Source organism: Ceratosolen solmsi, unplaced genomic scaffold (assembly GCF_000503995.2).
Source record: "Ceratosolen solmsi marchali unplaced genomic scaffold, CerSol_1.0 scaffold14, whole genome shotgun sequence".
In the NCBI taxonomy this organism is placed as follows: domain Eukaryota; kingdom Metazoa; phylum Arthropoda; class Insecta; order Hymenoptera; family Agaonidae; genus Ceratosolen; species Ceratosolen solmsi.
In genome coordinates this window covers 1,849,747-1,872,392 of record NW_011948420.1, presented here as the reverse complement: position 1 = coordinate 1,872,392, position 22,646 = coordinate 1,849,747, and the positions used below count along the sequence as shown (strand labels likewise).

Below are 22,646 nucleotides of genomic sequence, written 5' to 3'. Positions count from 1 at the left end.
GCTATTATAAACATGCTCAAAAGGTGCAATATTCATGTATAAAATGCTACAACATAATATAAATTAAAACTTGTGAATAAAATACAGGAATGTAATAAATGGAAAGAAAATTGAACTCTATATGGAAGAACAGTCGTACTTCAATATTGATGCGCTAAATGTGGAGGCGGTAGTGCGGGTAAGTTTGCTAGCAAGTAAATGGTAAGCACATTGGGTAGTTGGGCCGTAGATAGAGGGGTGATGTATGAAAAGTGGGGGAAATGACTTGAGAGTGAGAGGGAACTGCCGGCCCTCGCAACTGGAAGCGGTGGCATGAAGTGAGGGGCCCAAGCTAGTCCAGTCCGGGACAGCACGCCTCCTGTTGCACGCTCCAGCGAGGTGTGCACGTTGCAAGACAGGCAGCAACCTGCCTGGTAGGATTCGAAACATTCTCAGCGCATGCATCGCGGAGTTGAATTAGCTACTTGAGTGAATAAATGACACGTGTTGCAATTTCTGGTGTAAACGAGATGCTTTTACTTATTCATTCACCACTAAATTACTTTTCAGTTCTCTATTTATTATAGTGTTATATTATACTCTTAAATTATCTCACGGCTACTTTAAATTTTATTTTTAATCTGTCGTCGCTTATTTATGTTTTGTTATTTTGTGACAAAGTAAGTGCCAAATACCGTGACAGCAGAATATAGTGTCCAGAACATAGAAATTTATACAAGTGACTAAAAATTTTTTTATTAAAGCATAAAAGCCTAATATTATCTACAAAAAACGACTTCTGAGTAAGTCAATAAGATCTAAATAATTTTACGTAAATGACATGTTACCCCTTGCATTGCTCCTAGAATGCAGTTTATTATCTTATGTAACGATATACATTACTTTTGTGAAAAATCTCTCACCCTCTTTTACTTTATCAATTTTATTTCTCTTGTTTAATTTTTGCCATAAACTAAATTGTTTTAATTTTAAGATAATTCTAACTTTATTATTTATATACTATTTATGCGATTTTTATGATAAAATATAGATCGACGATTATTTCAAACTAATATCCTTGGTTAACTGTATTAAAAATATTTAACTAGGCGCAATATTTCTAAACATTGTTTTGAAAATAAATTAATCTTATTATAATTAATAAATATTTGTATTTGTTATGCTTATTATTTTCTGAAAAGTAAGTGAAAAGGCAACTGTGGGTATAAATGTTAGTGTTAAATCAATATGATTGTTTACACATTAACAATTCAAAGGCCTACTAATAGTTTTCATTTAAAGGTATTAATTAATAGTAATATATAATGTTTAATAATTCATTTTAAAATAATGTTTATGTATTATTTCTATCGGATATATTATACTCCTATCATTTGACATAACATGTAACTAATTTAACAAATTAAATATTGTCATTATTAATATACTTTCACAAATGTTTTTTATTATAAGACAAAACAATTAATTAGATTTTATACATTTTTTATACGCATTAAAAATAAGTTAATATTTTATTGCCATTAATTTGTTATCATTATATACTATAACGGAATATTTAGTTTTGTTATAATATTTTGTAATAATCCTTTTTTTTATTTATTGCATATATCTTTTGAAAACATTTTCAAATATAAATAGAATATCTAAAAATCGAAATCCATCTAGTTAATCTTCTTAATAGTAATAATTAAACATTTAAATTATGAATTAAACTTTATTTAATTCACATTCTTTTTTTACCTAAGTTATAATATCAATTTTAAGAAGCAGGAAAAATACTAGAAGCCTTTGCAAAGATTTATAATTATATTATTTCATAAATGAATAGAATAAATATAAGTTGTCAATAATATGTTACACGCTATTGTCAACTTAATTTAAAAATACTTCGTTTCAGTCATCTTCATTTATTATAGGACTTGCAAATTAATATAGAAGATTGAGCACAGAAGCAGTTTTTTTTTAAATATTGTTACGCATTCCATTAAACTTTAATCTACTTCGCCATTAAGGTCTTGACTACGATTGTGAAAAACTTAAAGAACCCTCTATGACTTTAAAAGTTGAAAGAAAACTATGATTTTTCTATCTATATTTCTATGCAAATTAAATTCTTAGCCGAGGAGGGTGAAAACTGCTTTAATCTTATCTCTACCAGTTACTAAAATCAAATTTAATGACATTTGATTAATTCTAAATATACGAAATAAATAATGTTATTTCATCTTATTTGACAATGAGCAATATAAATAGTTGTTGAGTTTTTAATACAAGAACAATTTCAATTCTATTGTAATTAAAGTTGTATTTGCTTTATCGTTTAAATCTTAAGTTTTCCATTAAAAATGTACTTATATAAATGAAGTAAAGGATATGCCATTTTATTAACTATTAGATTTAAAACAATATTTCAATTCTGTTATACAACGACTATTAAAATATTTATTCTTTAACTAAAGTAATAGCACTAATGAAAGTTCATATTCATATAATATTCATAGAAATATTAAATTAAAGGTTTTATATATTTTATATATTCATTTTATACATTCATGAGGTTATAGAAATTTTATTTTTTTCAATATATTTAATACAAATTGAAAATATATATTAATTAAATTATAATTATTGGCTACTGTAAGAATCGCTAATCCTTAACAATATAATTATTTCTAAATTATTTAAATTAAATTTTAAGTAATATGACTAGCTTTCTGTAAATAATTGAATTAGAGCAATCAAATTAAAGATATGTTTAAGTTATTTTAAAGTTCTTTTATTTAAATATAGTTATAAATAATATAATAGAATATTTCTAAAATATATTTTTGACAATAAAACTGGAAAATAACAGAATGTTAAAAAAAATTTAATCAGTATAAATATATTTCCAAATCATATTAAAAATAAAACTAACATTTACATGGATAATAATGTACCATATGTGACTTTTAAATTTATAAGAACATTTAAACCAGTAATAAACAGTATAAAAAAGTTTATTTATTTTGTTGTATTTTTAAAAAAAATTTTTTAAATTGATTAAATAATCGTGAGTAAAACGATGACATATATTCCAATATTAAAATACAAGAAGTTTTATTTGATTTCTCTCTCTCTCTTTCTTCGAACTGAAGATACACGTTCTAATAAAGCATATATTACATTAAAATCAACATGTAAAACTAAAATATAGAAAAGTTATTAAAATTCGCATTTTATACAATAACTAAATAACCTTAAAAAAAAGTTTTATTAATGAATAAGATTATTAAATATTTCAGAAAATGTGGAGAGAGTATAAAAATGAAAATTAATTTTTAAATCTTGTATAATTAAAAATTTAACACTTTAAAATCAAGATAATTTTCATAGTTGTACATTCATAAAATAATTTTAGAAATACGAACTAATATTCTTTAATAAATATATATATTGTTAAGTATTGTGTGTTTATACTATTTAGTACGTGAGAACTAGTTTCCATAGTTAAAATTTAATATGAATAAAATATTGAAAAGAGTTATTTTTGGTTTTCTACGTCTTATGTTTTACCAATCTTTAGTCTAATAATTTAATATTTTTGTATTAACATTAATTTGAAATATAAAGTTTACTATAATGATTGGTTATAAATTATGAATAAAGTAATTATGTTATTATGAAATTCTATTTATGATTTAGCTTTACACATTTAATTATTTTTAACTTTTATTAAAAAAAAATTAAAAACATGACCAGATTTCCATTGATTCAGATTCCAGAATTCAAGATTTTCAAACGATTTCTTAAAACGTTCTAATTAAATTTAAAATACCTTTTGCTTTATTAACACTGTTAAGAGAGAGAGAGAGAGAGAGAGAGAGAGAAAGAGAAAGAAAGAAAAAGAAAGAGAGAGAGACCATTAAATATTATATATAGAAAAATTAATATAAAAGTATTAATAAAAGGCATATGGATCAAATTGAGTCTAATTCTATATTTATTTTATAAAAATTCTAATAATATATGTGTTGTGTATGTTTGTGTATGTTATAATTATTCTTTATTATAAACAAATAAACAATGTAATAAATATATAAGTTCTATTTTATAATGACGATATATTTGTAATATACTTCTAATTATAATAGAATTTAGTGTTTTTATATAATTGATATTTTAATTAACATATTTCGATTTAAATTTGACTATTTTTTATTAATATATTATTGCTTATGATATTTTACACATTTTTAACAAGTAAAGAATTAAAAATATGGTTATATTTTTATACATTTTTATACAAATATGGTAATACTATTAATACATTGTAGGAATTGAATTATCCTTTAACATATCAAATAACAATTGGAATACGTTATAAAGTTGAAAATGTGGTACAAAAGATATTTTTTTATTTTTCAATATTGAGTTAAGTATTAATAATTACGATGTTCAGTTTTATTTATTAGAATACTATCTAAATTACAGTATTTGTGATGACTGCTTATGAATACAAATAATACACTTTTAATAGAAAATTAAATTTAGTAATAAGTATTTTTTAATCACGCTAAATTTCAAAGGGTTTTTTTATTTTATCATACTATTCGCATAAAAAAACGTTATGTAAAATTTATTGCCAATCCACACTACTTTTTTTATTGATATTGGTATATGGAAATTCAAACAAATATCTAAGAGTTTTTTCCATTCGTGAATGGAAATGAGAAAAGGAGAGAGAGAAGACAAAATACATTAAAAAATTACCGACCTGTATATATAAATATAAAATATAAAATATTTTATATATTTTTATATAACATAAATATGAATATAAAAATATATAAATGTATATATATAAATATAAATATAAATATAAAAAAAATAAAATATCAGTATAAAAAAATATACTATCTAGGATAATAGTGACTCTCTCTTTCTCTTTCTATCCGCAATATTTTTCTTTCATTATGTCTATCTCTTCTTTCAGGCTTAATTTTACTATATTGATGTCTGTAAAAACAAAGTAGGGTATCATTATTTTATCCTACACTCTTTTCCTACACAATAAGCAGAACTGCAATACTACTTAAAATAAAAGCAGATAACATCAAAATTTGTCTTTCTCAGATCGGATCAGCTTATTGCTGGCTGCTGTAAATTTCACAGCGATAGTCAACAATATTGTATCCTTATATATTGTAATTTGTGTTGATTTACATAAATATAAAATGATTTATATCGTATAAAAAGTTTAATATAAAAATATACAGTGTGATATGACATTACAAATTATTATACAATTAATTACAAATTATTTATAAAAAATGTAAGAATTAATTATTCGATTTATATTTAAATTTAATTTCAATTGATCTAATTAAATAATTTCATGTATAGAGACTATTATTTAACAACAATTTTTTTTAAATAATATACTCTTCTATAGAAATATAATAAATCATAACACGCAAAATAAATTGTATTTAGAAATTTTATTTAATATATAAAGGATTATTATGAATAATACAAAAAAAATTTCCAATAAATATTTTCAAATTGATATATTATGAAATTTTTAAAAATTAACTTATGTTTATTATAAAAAATCTAATGAAAGTTCTAGATTTATAATAAAAATAATATATATTAATCAATTATGAATGGAATCTAAAAATTTCATTAAAAACAATAATTTAATAGAATTATTAAAATGTAAGTGAAATGGTACTTTTTATATAAAGAGATCCTTATTGTTTTAAATCTGATAAATTAAATTTAGCATCAAATAACAATCATTTTATTCTGTTATAATAAATCATACTGTAAACTATAATTAATAAATTATATATTTAATATCATGATGAATATAATTTCGCACAAATTAAAATATTTTTAAACATTTCAAAATTATTAAAAAAAGGGGACAAATAATTTTTAATATACAATGCATAAATAAAGTTTTCATGTGTAAATATAATTAATCAGGTAATTTTCTAATACTCTTCTATTTATGCAAAAATATATTTTATTTAATAAAAATCAACGTTAAATTATATTACAATAAATTAATTCGAACAAAAGATTATTGTCTTAATTATGATAAAAAAATAATTATCTTAATAAAATGACTTTTTGGATATTTCATATCTTTAAAACAGTTTGAATAAAATTGCACTATTGTCTACTCTAGATATCAATACTAGATTACAAACTAATTCAATACTCAACATTTAAAAAATATTCTTAATTAGTTTAAATTAATAAGTAATTAAAATTATATTACCGATACTTTTTACAGCCCTGATACATAGGTATATTAATTTCACGAGTTTAACAGAAACAAAATAAGAAAATAAGCAATAAAATGTTGAAATAAAAAACAGAAAAATTCTTTCTAATTTATATCGATATAGTAATCTAGATTAGTTATGAGTTATTATAATAATTTCCATTAAGATAAATTTATACCATGTAATAATATGATTGCTTTCAAAATATAAAGGAAAGGTATTAGTAATTAATTAACAAAATTTGAGTTGTGAAAAAGAATTTTAATTTATTGTAGTACTTATTTACTTACTTTCATTTTTAACAATAGGATTTATATTAACCCGAATATTAATAAATAAAATAGGCATTATTTTTTATTCACAAATAAAATAACATATTATCACTGGAATGAAAAATAACTTAAACAGTTGTAACAGTTGAAGCTCGAAAAAATAATTAAAAAGATTTATTTAATAATGAAGTTTTTCAATATAAGCCAGAAGTATAAAAATAATCGTACTATATTTATAAAATTTACTCTCATTATAATTAAAAAATTAATTATTATAACAAATATCATTTTATAAAACATTTTACCAAATATGTTGCTTACGTATTTCTAATATTTAAAAAATTACAGCTTAACGTCATTTTAAAAATCGCAAAAATAATTTTTTCTTATATTACTATATAGAATCTTAAATCTTTTAAATATTTCTTTTATTTGAATTATTCTTATAAATATAACTACTTATTTAAAAAGATCTTTGTAATTCTTTATTTCATATTATTTAAATCGCTACAATAATAATAGATATTTAGTGATACTTTTGATATATATAAACTAAAACTTTTATATTATATATGTGTTCCGAAAATGTTGATGTAGATTGAAATTTTCAATAAGTTTCAATTCAACATTTGTCAAAACATTTAATAATTATTATTTTGATTCATTTTTTTTAATATTAATTCAGAAACTATCAAATAATAAAGAATCTATTTCATTTTAATATTCATTTTTACAGAAATATTAGGTATTTTTACTTGATAAATTTTTCATAAGATTAATAAAATTGATAATTATGAATTTAATCATAAAAGCATACATAAGAGAGATATGTCCTATATGTTCTTATAGATAAGAGATTCTTCGGCATATAGAGATACAATGGTTGAAAACACAATATACAAAATAATTTTGAAAAGTTTTAAAATTAGTGAAAAATCAAGTTTTCATGCAGTTGTTATTCTTACATAATAGAAATATATTATTTTGAAGTTAGGTACAACAACTTTACAGTAGAAGTGGTAAAATATTCATATGACTAAAAATTTGGATAAAATGGAGATAATTGATTTCTATAAGAACAAATAGAGGAATAAATATACTTTATTGAAACAGAATATAGCATATTTTATTTCTAATAACTTAAATTGATTAAATAAAGAAATAAGACCACATATTTCTAATTTTATCATTTTACTTTACTTTCATACGTTAAAAAAGTTTTCTAGTGTCTGCCAAATAACCTGTGTGATGTCACTTTTATATATAATAGAATATTTATTTTATTCTTATTCTATTCTATCCAGTAAATAACATCACATCTACAAACGATAAACTAAACATAGCTTAATGACTGGTCCCGCATGTATAACCTATGGGTAGTGTGAGATCCCCAGTTAAAGCTCAAGTATTTAATAAGCAGAATAAAGTCTTGCATTTATGACTAAAAACAAAACATGTGCTTTTAATAAATAATTAAAATTTCTTGTATTCAAATTAAAGTATAATATTAATTAGTATAATATCTATATTTAATCTGATAAACATAATAAAATCATAAATAAAATATTCTATATATATAAATAAATTTTGTAATAAAAATAATTTTAAACATTTAAGAATTCTTGTAAGTAATTTATTCATAAATAATTAATAAAAATATATCTTTATCTAGTATAGAGTATAATGCACAATATACTCAAAGTTTGTATAAAGTTTTTTTAATAAAAATAATATTTTTTACGCATATTTAGGGACAACTTATTACATAGATAATAGTTATAGAGGTTTGACAAAGCTAATTATTATATCTTTACGATATTTCATAAATAAAAAATATTTTAGAATTAGATAAATATCAATTTCAAAAATATTAAAACATATACAATAAAATAGAATATTTTAAATAATATATATAAATTTCTATTTAATTTACTTATTTTACTTAAGGAATGGTATATTATATAGGAAATATAATATATAAAAAAAGAATTTTACTAAAAATATTCTATGTAGATAATAAAAAACATTAATCACATTACTAACATCGAAATTTTGCTCTATGTCATAATTGACGTATAACGGTATCTGTAATATAGCTACCTGCACCGCGGCACCTGCACGTGGTATAATCTTTTATGAGTCATGTATTCATTTTAAGTAAATATATATAAATAACAATAGTATAGTAATTGATTTTTTTGAAGATATTAATGATTGTTTATATTTCGACAATGCAATAGGGTGTTGAATTATTTAAACATGTATTACATTAAATATTTCTTGTTTGTAAATATAAAAAGCTTTATAAATAATTTGACTAAAAAACTTCTAACTAAGCTTATTAAGATATAAATAATTATAAATTGATAAGGAATACAAATTTATATATAATTATAATTATTTAAGCAAAATTTCTACCATTATCTTCTTTACTTTAGAACTTGTTAGGAAGCCTTTGAATTCGAATGGCGCACGAAGTTCTTCGATTACAATTAGCAAACCCTTTTTTAAACTCTTACAATATGTATTTTAATAAACTAATAACAATATATTATCATCGAAGTAATTACGAATCACATTATTAAATAATTAAAAAATATAAAAAAAATAATGTTGATGAAATAAAACAAACTGATACTGTTTTAATTTAATATAATTATAATGAAAATTTCTTATTTTTATAAAAAAATAAAAATTTAATAATTTTTTATTATGTATCTTATTCTATTTTTTCATTATTATTAAACTGAGGAAAATCTCATTAGTATTAAAAAATGAAAACTGATATATAGTTATTAATTCAAGATTGGAGATTATTATACAGCATTATGTTCCAGGTATATTTTTAATAAGTAATATATATATGAGGTTAATATTTTTAAATATAAAATCAAAGGAAAATTTTAAATTCTTGTTTATAAAATTTATTAAAAATAATAAAAAAATCCCTTCCATAGTGTAATTAAATTTTTTTGTTACAAAACATTTATATTTTATAAAAAATTATTTTTCGTAAACGGATAGACACATTTTTAGGCACTATATATAAACTATATATATTTTTATCCCATTTTTATTTAAATACGTTATCAATTACTCGAATATTATGTTGCTTTAATTAAAGATAAGACGTATATTATTAAGAGAAATTTTATTTAAAAACCAAGACAATGTTTGTTGGCAGAGGTGATTTAAATTAGTTAATGTATACAGGCATATATTTTAGATTGACATTATACAAATTAGATTATGAATATATATATCTGAACTCGAATCTTAATATAAAACATAATACAAGACTATTTAATTATTCTATAAGAAGAATATAATTAGATTACGTTTTCCGAAAATTTAAGGTGTTTCAATTATTGAATTATTTATTTTATTACGTTTATTTTAATAACTCATTCCTATGGTAAACTTTTATGGATAATTAATTAAATATTAAATAAGAAGTTCAGAATACAATCTTGTACGAATACCGGTCAATTAGTTTCTCCATAAAACACCTTTTACAGTATATCGCTTATTTTCAGATACGGTGTATTTCATGTATACAAATACAAGAGGAAATGTATACGCTATTTTTAAAGATGAAATTCTCGAAACGAAATGAAGCTTGAAGCAATATTATTTTATGATGATCGTACAAAGACAGTAAATATAAATATTGAAAACAAAAATAACACATAAATATATGCACATAAGTATTTTAAAGGAAACACTTAAAAATAAACGATAAATAATAATGTATATACAAAAAAATTATGAACAAAATAAAATAAAATTGTGTTCTTCTTGGTGTTTTGTTGAGCTTTCTTTTACTCTTTTAATAATCTACTGCTGGATATATATATAGTCTTTATGGTTATATTTGGTTATAAATAGGTCTTAATTGCTATTCACAAATCTATCTTTAAGTAGAAAAAATATACACATTTACATATCTCATTAATATCGTTATTCTGTGTTTTTTAAATAAATAATTTAATATAATACCAACTATGTGCTGATATATTGTAATTCATTGAATATAAATTTAATTTTCCTCAGCAAATTGTTTAATAAAATTTTTATATTATGATTTATAATTTGTTTTTATCTTTTATTTTAAAACTTCTTCAGAATAAATTAATATAAAATACATTATATTCTAACAAACATATTTTATAATAAAGTCTTCAATAAAAATATTAATCCATCGTATTGCTATTTTAAAATAATACCTTTTCTCTAATATTCTTAATTTTTCATTTTACTATATTCTCTCTTTCGTGATTCGGACACATATTTAACTTGATAAATTAATAGATTTCCATGATTTCTACAATTATTTATCTATTCTACTCTTTTATGTAATATATTATATCCTTATCTATTCTCTATCCTTATCTATTCAATCATCTTCAAATATTACTAATTGTTTTATGTCTAAGAAACTAACTGCAAACAATCGTTTCAAATAATATTGATCAAATACATTTTATTACATTTATACAGTCCATTATATTTTAGCTTTCTTTAAATATTCTATTTGTGTTTTTCTCTTTCTGAAGTAATTAACTTTTTAATTGATTATTAATTATTCTTTCAAAAGTGTATTTTAAGTTCAAATTATTTTATTAAATGTTAAAACAATTTTAAAACTTACAATTGTGTATCCTAAGTTGAAATATTAATATTTAATACTAATTATTTATGTAATTGATAAATTACATTACATCAATATATAAACTATTGTTTAAATTTTGATTGAGTTGTAGAGTTTACTATTTATTGATGAATTTAATATATGCATTTAAATATCTGACATTTTATAAACTTTAAAATTGAAATATTTAGATTCAATGAACCAAGTTTTTTGATGATAATTTATAGTCACTATATGAACTTACATATGCCTATTTAATACCATATAATATTGTTTATTGAATCTGTTAAAAAATAATAAGTAAATATTTATTATATTTAAATATGTTTGATTTCTAATAACAGGATATAAATATTTAACATGATTTAATTAAATAATTTGATATTTAAAACTCACCTGTGGCAGAATCAATATATATATATATATATAACAATAAAAAACAATAAAAATATATATATATATATATATAACAATAAAATAACAATTATACCAAATTTTAATTTGTGATAATATAAAAAATATAAAACATCATTTTTATATAGTGCAAACGGATACATATATAAAATATCTCCAGTATTTGCCTAAGCCGCGGAAAATTGCGGAAAATAGTAGCGTCTAAATATTAAACTCTTAATCAAATAAATATATTTCTGTGAATATGCTATAAACTAAAATATTTATTATAACTGACTTCTATTGAATTAAAAATGCAATAGAACTGAAAGAATAATTTTAATAATAGTAGTGTCTCATTCTAATTTTATTCGATCAACTATTTCTTTAGTTCTTATGATTTAACATTATTGTGATTAAAGGTAATATCAAATTATTAAAATCATGCGTTCTTTTACAGTATAATGTTTTTAAAATTAATATTCTTTTTAGAAACAAAAGTTATAATGGCGCTTCATAATCAATTAATAGATTTTGAAAAAAATATTTCCAGCTATTGTAGTTTTTTCATATTTACTCCACTCTATGTGCAAATAGTCATTAAGTATTTTTTTTTAAATTAGTAGTATTTTTTAAAATATCTTGAATATGACGGATTTATGTCGATCGATCTTATTTTTGGATAGGTATTGAGAACGCAATGTTTCTGAATCGGTGCAAAAAACCGCTTCGGTTTTCTTAACCAATGACTTTCCCATGAGCGATGGATGAAGAGCAGGATGTACCAAGACTAATCAATTCTATACGCTACTCTTTTTTTCTTTTTATTTTATTATTCCTTTTAATCTTATAAGAGAGCAAATGATTAAAAAACCTTTATTTTCGCATTTTTATACCCTCTTTTAGTAATTTCCGACAATATACCGTAGATTATTGTACATACTTGTCTATGAAATATAAAAAAACCAATACACATCTGCCTCTAGTATTTATATTCTGTACATTAGTAAAAATTAATTGTTAAGCGTGTATCTATAAATATTTTCTAATTAGTCATCAGCAGAATTTTCCTTCATATACATATGTGATTAATAAAAAAAATATTTAACAAAGTATATTTTATAACATTTTTTTAACTTTTATAACATTTAATATTCAGTATTGTGATTCAGTATTTTATAAATATTTGTTTATATTTATAACACTTATTGCCAATGAAATTTTGTTCGTCTCTATTTACTATAAAAGAGGAAAATAATGAATCAAAGTTCTATAAAATTAACAAAGATAAGAAAATCTTTAATGGTATATCTTTTAATATTCCAATGACGATATCAATGATACAGTAATGTGGAATTTAATACTCCATTTCAAATTCTTTTTAACGTCTTATTAGAATTTTATTTAGCTTCTTTTTACTTAAAATATCTTATATTTTTAGTAGAATAAATATATTTTCAGAAAAACCTATTTTGTATTGTAATTAGCTAATTGAATTTCATTAATTATCATTTAAAATATACTACTTTGAACGATAATTTTATATATTATTATAAAGTTATAAAAAATTATAAAATTTTTTTATAAATAATTATTATTAGACAAAGTTTTATTTGAATATTTGGATCCTAGAAACTTAGAATGAATGAGTAAGAAATATAGAACATATGAAAAAGCATTAATAATCAGTTATTTTATATATAAATATTACGATTGAATTAAAATTATATAAACAGTAATTACGAATATATATATATATATATATATATATATATATATATATATATATATATGTATATATATATATATATAATATTATTAAGTGTTTATTCTTTAATGTCTAAATATCAATAGTTTCTAATATTAGAAAGCTAGCGAGAATATTTGTTTTGAATTAAAACATTAAGAAAAAAGTAGATAGTGATATAAATTTTTAAATAATCTCACATTTTTAATAAGATTATCGATGCGTAAAAAAGAAAAAATTTACAAAGAATGAAATCATTGATAATATTATTCGATATAAAATAAAATACAATTTGGTTCCCATGATATTCCCATAGTAATTCTTAGTAATTTTTTAGAATTAATAAACATATCGTGGAAGTTATTTAGTAACTGGAAAGCGTTGAAATACACGCATTTATTTACTGTCCATTGGTTGCTGCAATTTTGTAGAGGGATGAAATTCCCACTGACAGACGTAAATTCCTTTCGCGAGCGCCAGTTTATGAACCGAGAAGTTGCATAATGTATCAAAGATTTTTGCGTGAGATCTTGGAGGACAATATACAAGCCTAAGCTGTTTCGCGCTTGAGTAGTTCTTGTTCATAGTTACCGTAGGTAGAAATACGCATTGTCACGCGTTGTTGAGTTTTGCAAGTTTACATCATACGGGTGTTATAAACAAGAAAAGCTCTAACAAATTCATACACTTGTTTCACCTAATCTTTATCTCCAGAATATTATTTGAGGTTTCACGATTTCTTTTCTTACTAGTTTTCTTAACACACAAGTGATTGGGGTAAGTTAATACTACTGTAGTTGTAAAAATATTATAGTTGTAAAAAGTAATATGTTTATATTTTTGAGAACTATTTTTATGTAATATTTTTAATTAATTTTTATTTTATTAACAAAATATATGTAGGAAATAAAATAACAATATTTAATAAAAATATAGAAGTGTACAAAATTTGATAATTTGATAATAAATAACTACATTGGTTTGAACCAAAGCTTGAATTAAAAAATATTTCTTACAAATAAATTAATGAAATACGTAATAATAAATGTACATAAATAGAAAAACACATAAAACGAATGATTAATGAAAGGTGATTACTAGAAATATAAAATAAATAAAGTAGAAAAGAATTGAAGAATGATAAAAAAATAGCGGAACCATTAAAAGTATATTAATAATTAGACCCTTCCAAAAATAATAGAAAAAAATTTTTATACAAAAATCACGATTCAAAAATAGCAATCTAAAGTAATATAATTATAAAATGAAAATGAGAAAAAGAGAAAAATAAACAATATATCATATTATTCACATAAAATAAAAATTGTCGTTGAATAACACAGATGAGGATAATTAGGAATGACGTAAAACGAAGTATAAAAGTTAATAAATAATATTTGATGAAAAACTGATAAATATCGAAGGAAAAGTTTAGAGAATGTTAATTTAAATTCAAAAAGTAGTATATATAGTAAGTAAAATATCTGAATATTTTGATTTTAAATAAAGTATTTGATTAAATGAAAATAACTATTTGAAAAAGTACAAATTTAATTTAAAATACAATAATACACAAAAGTACTGTAGTAGAAACTTATGAGAATCAAATAATATAAAATAAAAATTTGATCTAAGAGGTTGTTAGATTTTACAAAATAAAAGTTAAAGATATCTCATAATTAAAAAATTGTTCAATACAGGCTTAACGGATGTAATAAAAAGAATTCTAAAAAACATATAAAAATGGATTTTTAATGCCAATGACAAAGATACAGTCATTGATGTATACCAATTATGTATATTATTTAAGGATTGGAGAGGATAAATAAAAAATACTTGAAGCATATTTAAACAAACGATACATAATATTTGAAAATATAAATATAATATAGAAAAATAAAAATAACCTTTAAGATACAATAAACAAATTAAAATAAAAAATTATAAATAAAATATAATAAATAAAAAATTAAAAATAAAATAAACAAAGTATTTCTAATATGTTATGTAAACAACGATAAAGTAGATAAATATAGGAAATAAAAAAGAAAAAAAAAGCAATTGAAAGTACAATTTTGTAATTTAATAATTTAATAAAAGTTGTCTTAATAAGTTTTATTAATATTTTACAGTATTTTACTAGCATTAATGTAAACTGAAAAATCTTATAAATTTTTAATTGTAAAATATTTGCCGTAATCAAAATTATGTACAAAAATTTGTTTTAAAAATATTTACATTTATTTTTATCAAAACAATTTAAAATAATGTGTAAATAAATTTTTACTGAGATTTATTTTAGTTTTTCAAAATGTATTATAATTATATATTAATTAGGTTTTAGAAATAACAAACTTAGCTACATAAAATATTTGAAAATATTTTAAATATAAATAATAATTTTTAATTAATTTTTTCATATAATTAAAGTATTTATGTTTTAATCGATGCAACAAAGATGTAAATTTATTTTAAAAAGACATTTCAAACGATTCTAATATTAATATTTTAATATATATCTATGTTTACAATGAAATATCTACAATGAAAAATACTTTATTCTGTTTTTAAAAGAAAAATTACATCAATTTACTTTTACAAATAAGAATACTGGAATTCAATTAAATTATTACATATTTTCAAATGCAAAATAATCCAATTATAGGAAAATTATGAATAAATGATTCCTTATTTCGATAAAAGTATAGCCAATCAAATAGACCTAAAATATTGAAATTGAAAATATGAATATAATAACATATTAAAGAATCTGTACTTCTTTATCCACTAAAAGTTTTTTTTATTATTCTTTATTTATGTAAACTAATTTCTTACATCAATTAAATCTCTTTTGTTTCTATTGTATATATTTTTATTGTGACAATAAATATAACAAAATATGAAACAGTCAAATATAACAAGTCTATAATATATAATATAGAATATATATTTAAATGAGTTTACAATAAAGATTAGCATAAGTTAGGAGAAATTTTGCATAAAATAGCAAGAAAATGAGGTAAGCAGTAGCAGAAGGTCTGACAGACTTAAGGGAATAGTTACTAAATTACTCAGCGTTCAACTCTCACAAACACTGTTTTCATAGTTTTAAACAATAACGCATAAAAATATCTCGCTCATTCCCAGGATACATATAATTCCTTTGTAATAGTTGGCTCTCTCTCTCTTTCGCGCGTGCACGCACACACACATACACACGCGCGCGCGCGAACATACACACACACACACATATATGAACTCTCTTACATATTTTCTTTCGCTTGTATAATACACATCACTAATACAGTACCATGTTCATCATTTTGTTATCTTTTATATAATAAACCCTTTTCAACGGTTACATCGACCTACATTAGTACAAATGTAAGCGTTTCCTATTCTTAATTGTCGAATATTTTTAACACACTGATTATGTTAAAATTGAGTACTAGATTATACGATATTGTAGTTGCGGATAGATGTGCACTAACAATATATAACTATATTCTCAAAAAGACCTTGCGATTACATTTAGATATTTTAGGAAGCATATAATTCAAGTAAAAAATAATGCTACAAGATTTTGCTAACAAATTCTTTGGCTCATGCTGATAATAAGCAAAAAAGCTGCACCACTGGAATCCTATTCGGCGGAAGAGAATGAAGAAATGAAGTACTTCGGAGCGGCGAGCGAGCCGTCGAAAAAAGTGCAGCACAGCGAATCGCTCGCGGACCACCTTAGCGTGGGCGACTCTCTTTTCCGACCTATTCTTTCTCTTCGGTTTTTTGTGCGTCACCAAGCCTAGTTGTCCGAAGATCAAATGAACTGAACATTTTTTCCTTCTGACAGTTGCAGGTGCCGAAGGTATAAAATACTGCAGGTGTAAGTACGCAAAAGACAACTGACTGCAGGGCTATGATCAGCATGGAGCTTCCGGCACACTCAGGGCAGCATGGCAGCGTCGGCGGCCTTCACATGGGTATTGGCGTTTCCGTTAGCTCTAGTGATTCTGTCGCACTAACACCCTTGCACCCACATGGGCAGGATGGTCTCGTTCATCTTCATCATCACAATCATAACGCTACAACACCTGGAGGTATGCACGAGGAATCCAAGAAAAACCGTACGTTTCTTCATTAAAGCGAAATTTCATTTATTTGCCTTTGAACGAAATATTTTCTTTCATCCCTTCTAAATTTGTTTAAAATTTTCTGACTGTACGTATTAATAAATACTTATTAATAGTAGGATTAATAAAATAATAATATATAACTTAATATAACCCTTAAAATATAAAATTTGATTTATTAAATTTAAAATTCGATCATGTATATATTAAAGTATCCTTATAAGTTTATAATACTAACTACTAAAAATAATATTAATTATTAGAAATATAATAAAGTTATTTTACATGAAATAATACTGCTTCATAAATTACTGAATTGAATATTTAATATAAAAAAATTTAATATTAAATATTAACGTTCAGTAAATACATAATTGATTTCATATACAAAAGAAACTTTACAATATATTAGAAAAAAATCATATCAATAAATATTTAAATTATTTCTATTCTGATATTAACAAATTTTTGTTTAAGTTAAATTTTTATGTAAATTTAACAAGATGTATGTTTACATGGAAATAAAAGTCAAATAAATTAATACAGTTTTTTAAAAATATTATAATGTACTTATTTTTGTAGATTTGTGTAATATTATTAAAATTTTTTATTTCGTTCTCTATCGCTTGTTTTTTTAGTATTCAAAATAACGGAAAATTAATTGAAGTCATCAAAAAATATAAATAAATCAAAAATTATTTAATGAAGAAAAGATTTTATAACAATAGTTCCTTTTATTTCATAAGTAAATTAAAAGTTGTTTATATAGATATATATTTTTAACTATTTTTATACATATTAAACTACAATTTTATTAAAAGAAATATGTAATAGTTGAATGCAATTATTGGTATTTCATGTCTTTAATTTTATTCGTCAACAACGAATAAAATCAATATAATATCCATAATTAAAAATGATATCTTTAATAGATAAGGAGACTTCATTTTTTATATAATTTATTTCATCCGTATATGTTAAAAAACAGATTTCAAGTTATAATTGTGAGTTAATATCACTTCGATTAACAAATTATTTATAAAGCATGAATATATTTAATTTAATTGGAATTAGCAATCAATCGATAAATATGAATATGTATAGAATATATCTATTTATATAATACAAAACACCTATATATACATAGATATATATAAGTAAATATATGTAGATATTCACAGTCTGTTTGCTAATTCTAATTGGCGTGTATATTTTTTGCTATGTATTCTTCAAAAACTGAAATTTTGTCATCTATTATATGTATAAACATTAAAACATCATTCTGCGTTACAAAATTACACTATACAGATGGATATACTATATCTATAAGGATATATATTTTTAAAAAATGAAGATATACAAAAGTAACGTACCATTGTCATATTTAGTTTTGCAATAGAATACTGAAGATCTATAAAATAATTGAATTCATTACATTTTTATAAGTTATATGTAAATATCAACAGGTTTATGAAAAATATATGCATTTATATGAAATTGAAGTGCAATGTATTTTACGAATACAAACTTTTAGATTCCAACTAATATCTTTAATACAGTTCTAGCTTTCTCTATAAACCGTGCATACTTTCAAACAAATAGGAAAGTTAGATAGTCTAGTTCATTAATAATACATATAATTAAATATCAAATTAAATTTGAGATGTGTTTTTCTTTTAAAAAAAGTTTAAATAAGTAAAACTTTTTTAATATCAATTTATATTTGCAAGAATACAATATAAATACGATAATATTTTATATAATTCTAATAACTAATATATGCATCAAAATAATAGAAAATAGACATTTTATCATATTTCTAGGTTATTAAAAATTAGTTCGATTAAAATTTGATTTTAAATCAGATATTTAAATAAATTATAACATACTTGACGGCCTTCTCGAACTAACTTTTACAAGTTGAGTGAGAGTTGACTACTCAGTTGTGCTATAAACAACACATCTACAGAGATAACAGTAAATCGATATAAAAGTAAAATAAGCACTATAAATTCTCAGATACATTAAGAATTTTTTGTTGATATTATAAATCTAGATATAATACATATAAATTACATATATATAGTCGATAAAAATTAATAGATATAAATCAGTACTGCTAAATCAGAAAGACGAGTAAAATTGAAGAAGATGAGCTTATTAAAAGAGACGTGCCCTTGAATTACCTTCGCATAACTACAAGGAAAACTAAAATTTACAATAAATCTTTGTGGCTTTTATATATCGACTACACGAATTCCATATATTAATTAAAATCTAAATGATATAATACATAAAATATGCGTATATACTAAAATACACTTGCATATACATTACGGAGCTAATAAACTTTGATTTCTAATGCTATATAATTTTACTGTGTACAACGTCATTTGACTATGCATAGGATTTCATTCTTCCTTATGATCTGATATGCACTTCCTCGTTCTTTATGAGTAGTCACGAAACAATTAACAAGTGTGTCAATATTAATTTTTCTGTACATATTGAAACATATATATTGTATAAATTTAACTATGATATTTAACAATTATTTATTTAAAATTATAATTTATGATAATAAAAATTAATAAAACCATTAATATAAATTTATAATAAATTTAAATTACTGTAACTTGAATGTTCTATTTTAAGAAATTAAAGAAATACTACTACAGAGAAACTATAATATTTAGTTTTGTATCATTACGATACATTTATACATTTTTTTATTTAATTATATTTAAAAATATAAATTTGTATTTATTCTAGATAATTTTTTTATAAATTTAAATTTTTTGTTTCATTCATTATAAACTTTCAATGTTTCTTATTTTTGTTCAGGTACCAACTGACTTATTCGTTATATTATAGTTTTATTGATTGTATAAGTATGTAAACTATACATTAAAATATCAGATATGTCTTGAAATATATATATATATATATATATTTTTTTTTTTTTTGATAACCGAGTACAGAATTTATATTTAGGATTTATAGATTAATAATATTATTAATGGTATAAATTAAATATGGTAATGACTAAAATTAATAATTGTGATATTTTACACAGAGTAATTACTTTTATAATTTATATTGCAACAAAATAATTTGATATCAAATTTATATATTATTATATAGTGATATAAAAAAACTTTTTCTATCCCGCTCTCTCTATTTTTATTTCTATAACTGTAAATAATGAAATAAATAATAATGAAAACAAAAATATAAAATTTGATTTGGTTCTTCCATAAATATTACAATTATTTATTTTTAAGTAAAAAAAGTACGATCACTATTAGAATATTAATATCAGTTAAACCACCTGTTTTGTTGAATATCAAGTATATAAAATATAAAGGTTAATTATAAGTAACCTGTAATTTAAAAATAATATTAAAATGATAAGTATATTAAGAAAAGTTGAATAATCTTTATTCTGTATTCTTTTTACAAACACTACCATTTAGAAAAATATGTTAAATTTGATAAAAGTCTTGTCATAAAATAATAATGAAAAAAAGTAATAAAAAAAAATAATAATTTTTAAACAAATTTCTATTATCTGTATGAAGTAAAAATAAAAAATTATTTAATAAAAAATCCATTGTAGGCAGAAAATAAATACAATAATAAATACAATAATAGATTAATAAAGTATAAAATAAGAAATCAAACTTTTATCTTAACATATTCTTAGACATATATATAAATTGCATTATAAATAATATAATATTATGTTGGTATTTAAATATAATAAATTCTTTCTATTTCGTTTACAGATGACGGAAGTCACGGAATAAATCAAGATGGTAAGTAAACACTATTCCAAGTATATATTTAAAATTTATTGTAGACCGATTTTTAAAAAATTTATCATTTACCATTTTTATACAATTACATGGATTTACTTAATTAATATTATTTCATATTTACTTAAAAAAATTATTGATAAAATAATCATCCCAAAATATAGTATAAAAATAATGAATTATCTTAGAATAATTAATACAAATTGTTGTGTATATAAAATAATGAGATAATATCATTTATATAATATATAATACAATGTAATATATAATAATATATTACATCAAATTTTAGAAATACAAAAATAAACGATTGTATTTTTAATTCTATTAGTATCATTATTGTATATAATTAGCAGTTATTTCGATTTAAAAAAGTAAATATCTAAAATAAATGTCAAAGAAATTAACTATGCATTTTTTAATAAATTAATTAATTAATCAATATCTGTTTATTGATTTAATTACTAATTAACTACTGATAATTTATACTTTAAAAATATAATGTTATTAATATATTTTACTAGATATATATACTACTAGAATCGAAATTGTTATTTTAAATAAAATAAAATAATTATTTCCTTTGAAATTTAGATTTTTAACAAATTGATTCCGTCTTTATTCAAACAATTTGTATAAATATTTGTATAGTGCTATATTATTTATTTCGTGGTATTTTGTATTATATTATATAATATTAAAGATAGATTTTATATAATTGTTAAATAACTAAAACTCAATTAAAAAATTGTAATATGAAATGCCTTAACTAATATTAAGTAATATTAGTTCGATTTATCAAAAACAATGATATTTTTTTTAATAATAATATAAAAACATTTAATATATAGTTAATATTAATAATTAGTAATCGCCATAAAATTTTTGACTAATTTTCCTGATTTGACGATAAAATAAAGATTATTATTATACTATGGCAAAAAGATCATTAAGGAAATTATTTTAAAACTATCTGCTTGAGTTTAAAATTTATTCACTTTTCACTGTTGTATTATATAATTTTCATAATGTGGAAACTTGTAAAATAATTGATTAAGTAGAAGATGTGAAAAATCTCTGTACCTTTGATTGTTTTGTTTTTGAAATTAAATTGAATGAATTTATAGTTTTTTCAATAAAAAACGATATTATCAACAAGAATATCTTTAAAAAATTATTCATAACTATTACTTGAAAAATAAATGCTATCTGGTTTCTATCAACCAATGGTCTTAATAAAATTACCAAGCATCATAGACATCTAGAAATTTTTCATGAAGATTGAGTTATTAATTAAAATAAGAATAATTTTTTGAGGAATTTGTAAACAATATATTATATGAATAGTGGTATTATA

General features: G+C 21.1%; 1 protein-coding gene across 1 annotated transcript in view; it reads left to right on the top strand.

The window, feature by feature from the left end:
- Positions 1-671: 671 nt before the first annotated feature.
- Positions 672-22,646, top strand: part of sv (paired box protein shaven) — a 105,461-nt gene continuing 83,486 nt past the window's right edge. Inside the window, exons 1-3 of the mRNA XM_011497961.1 lie at positions 672-782; positions 17,198-17,465; positions 21,260-21,289. Of these exons, the coding sequence (XP_011496263.1) occupies positions 17,258-17,465; positions 21,260-21,289 (238 nt within the window). The 5' untranslated portion in view covers positions 672-782; positions 17,198-17,257. The remainder of the gene's footprint in view (positions 783-17,197; positions 17,466-21,259; positions 21,290-22,646) is intronic.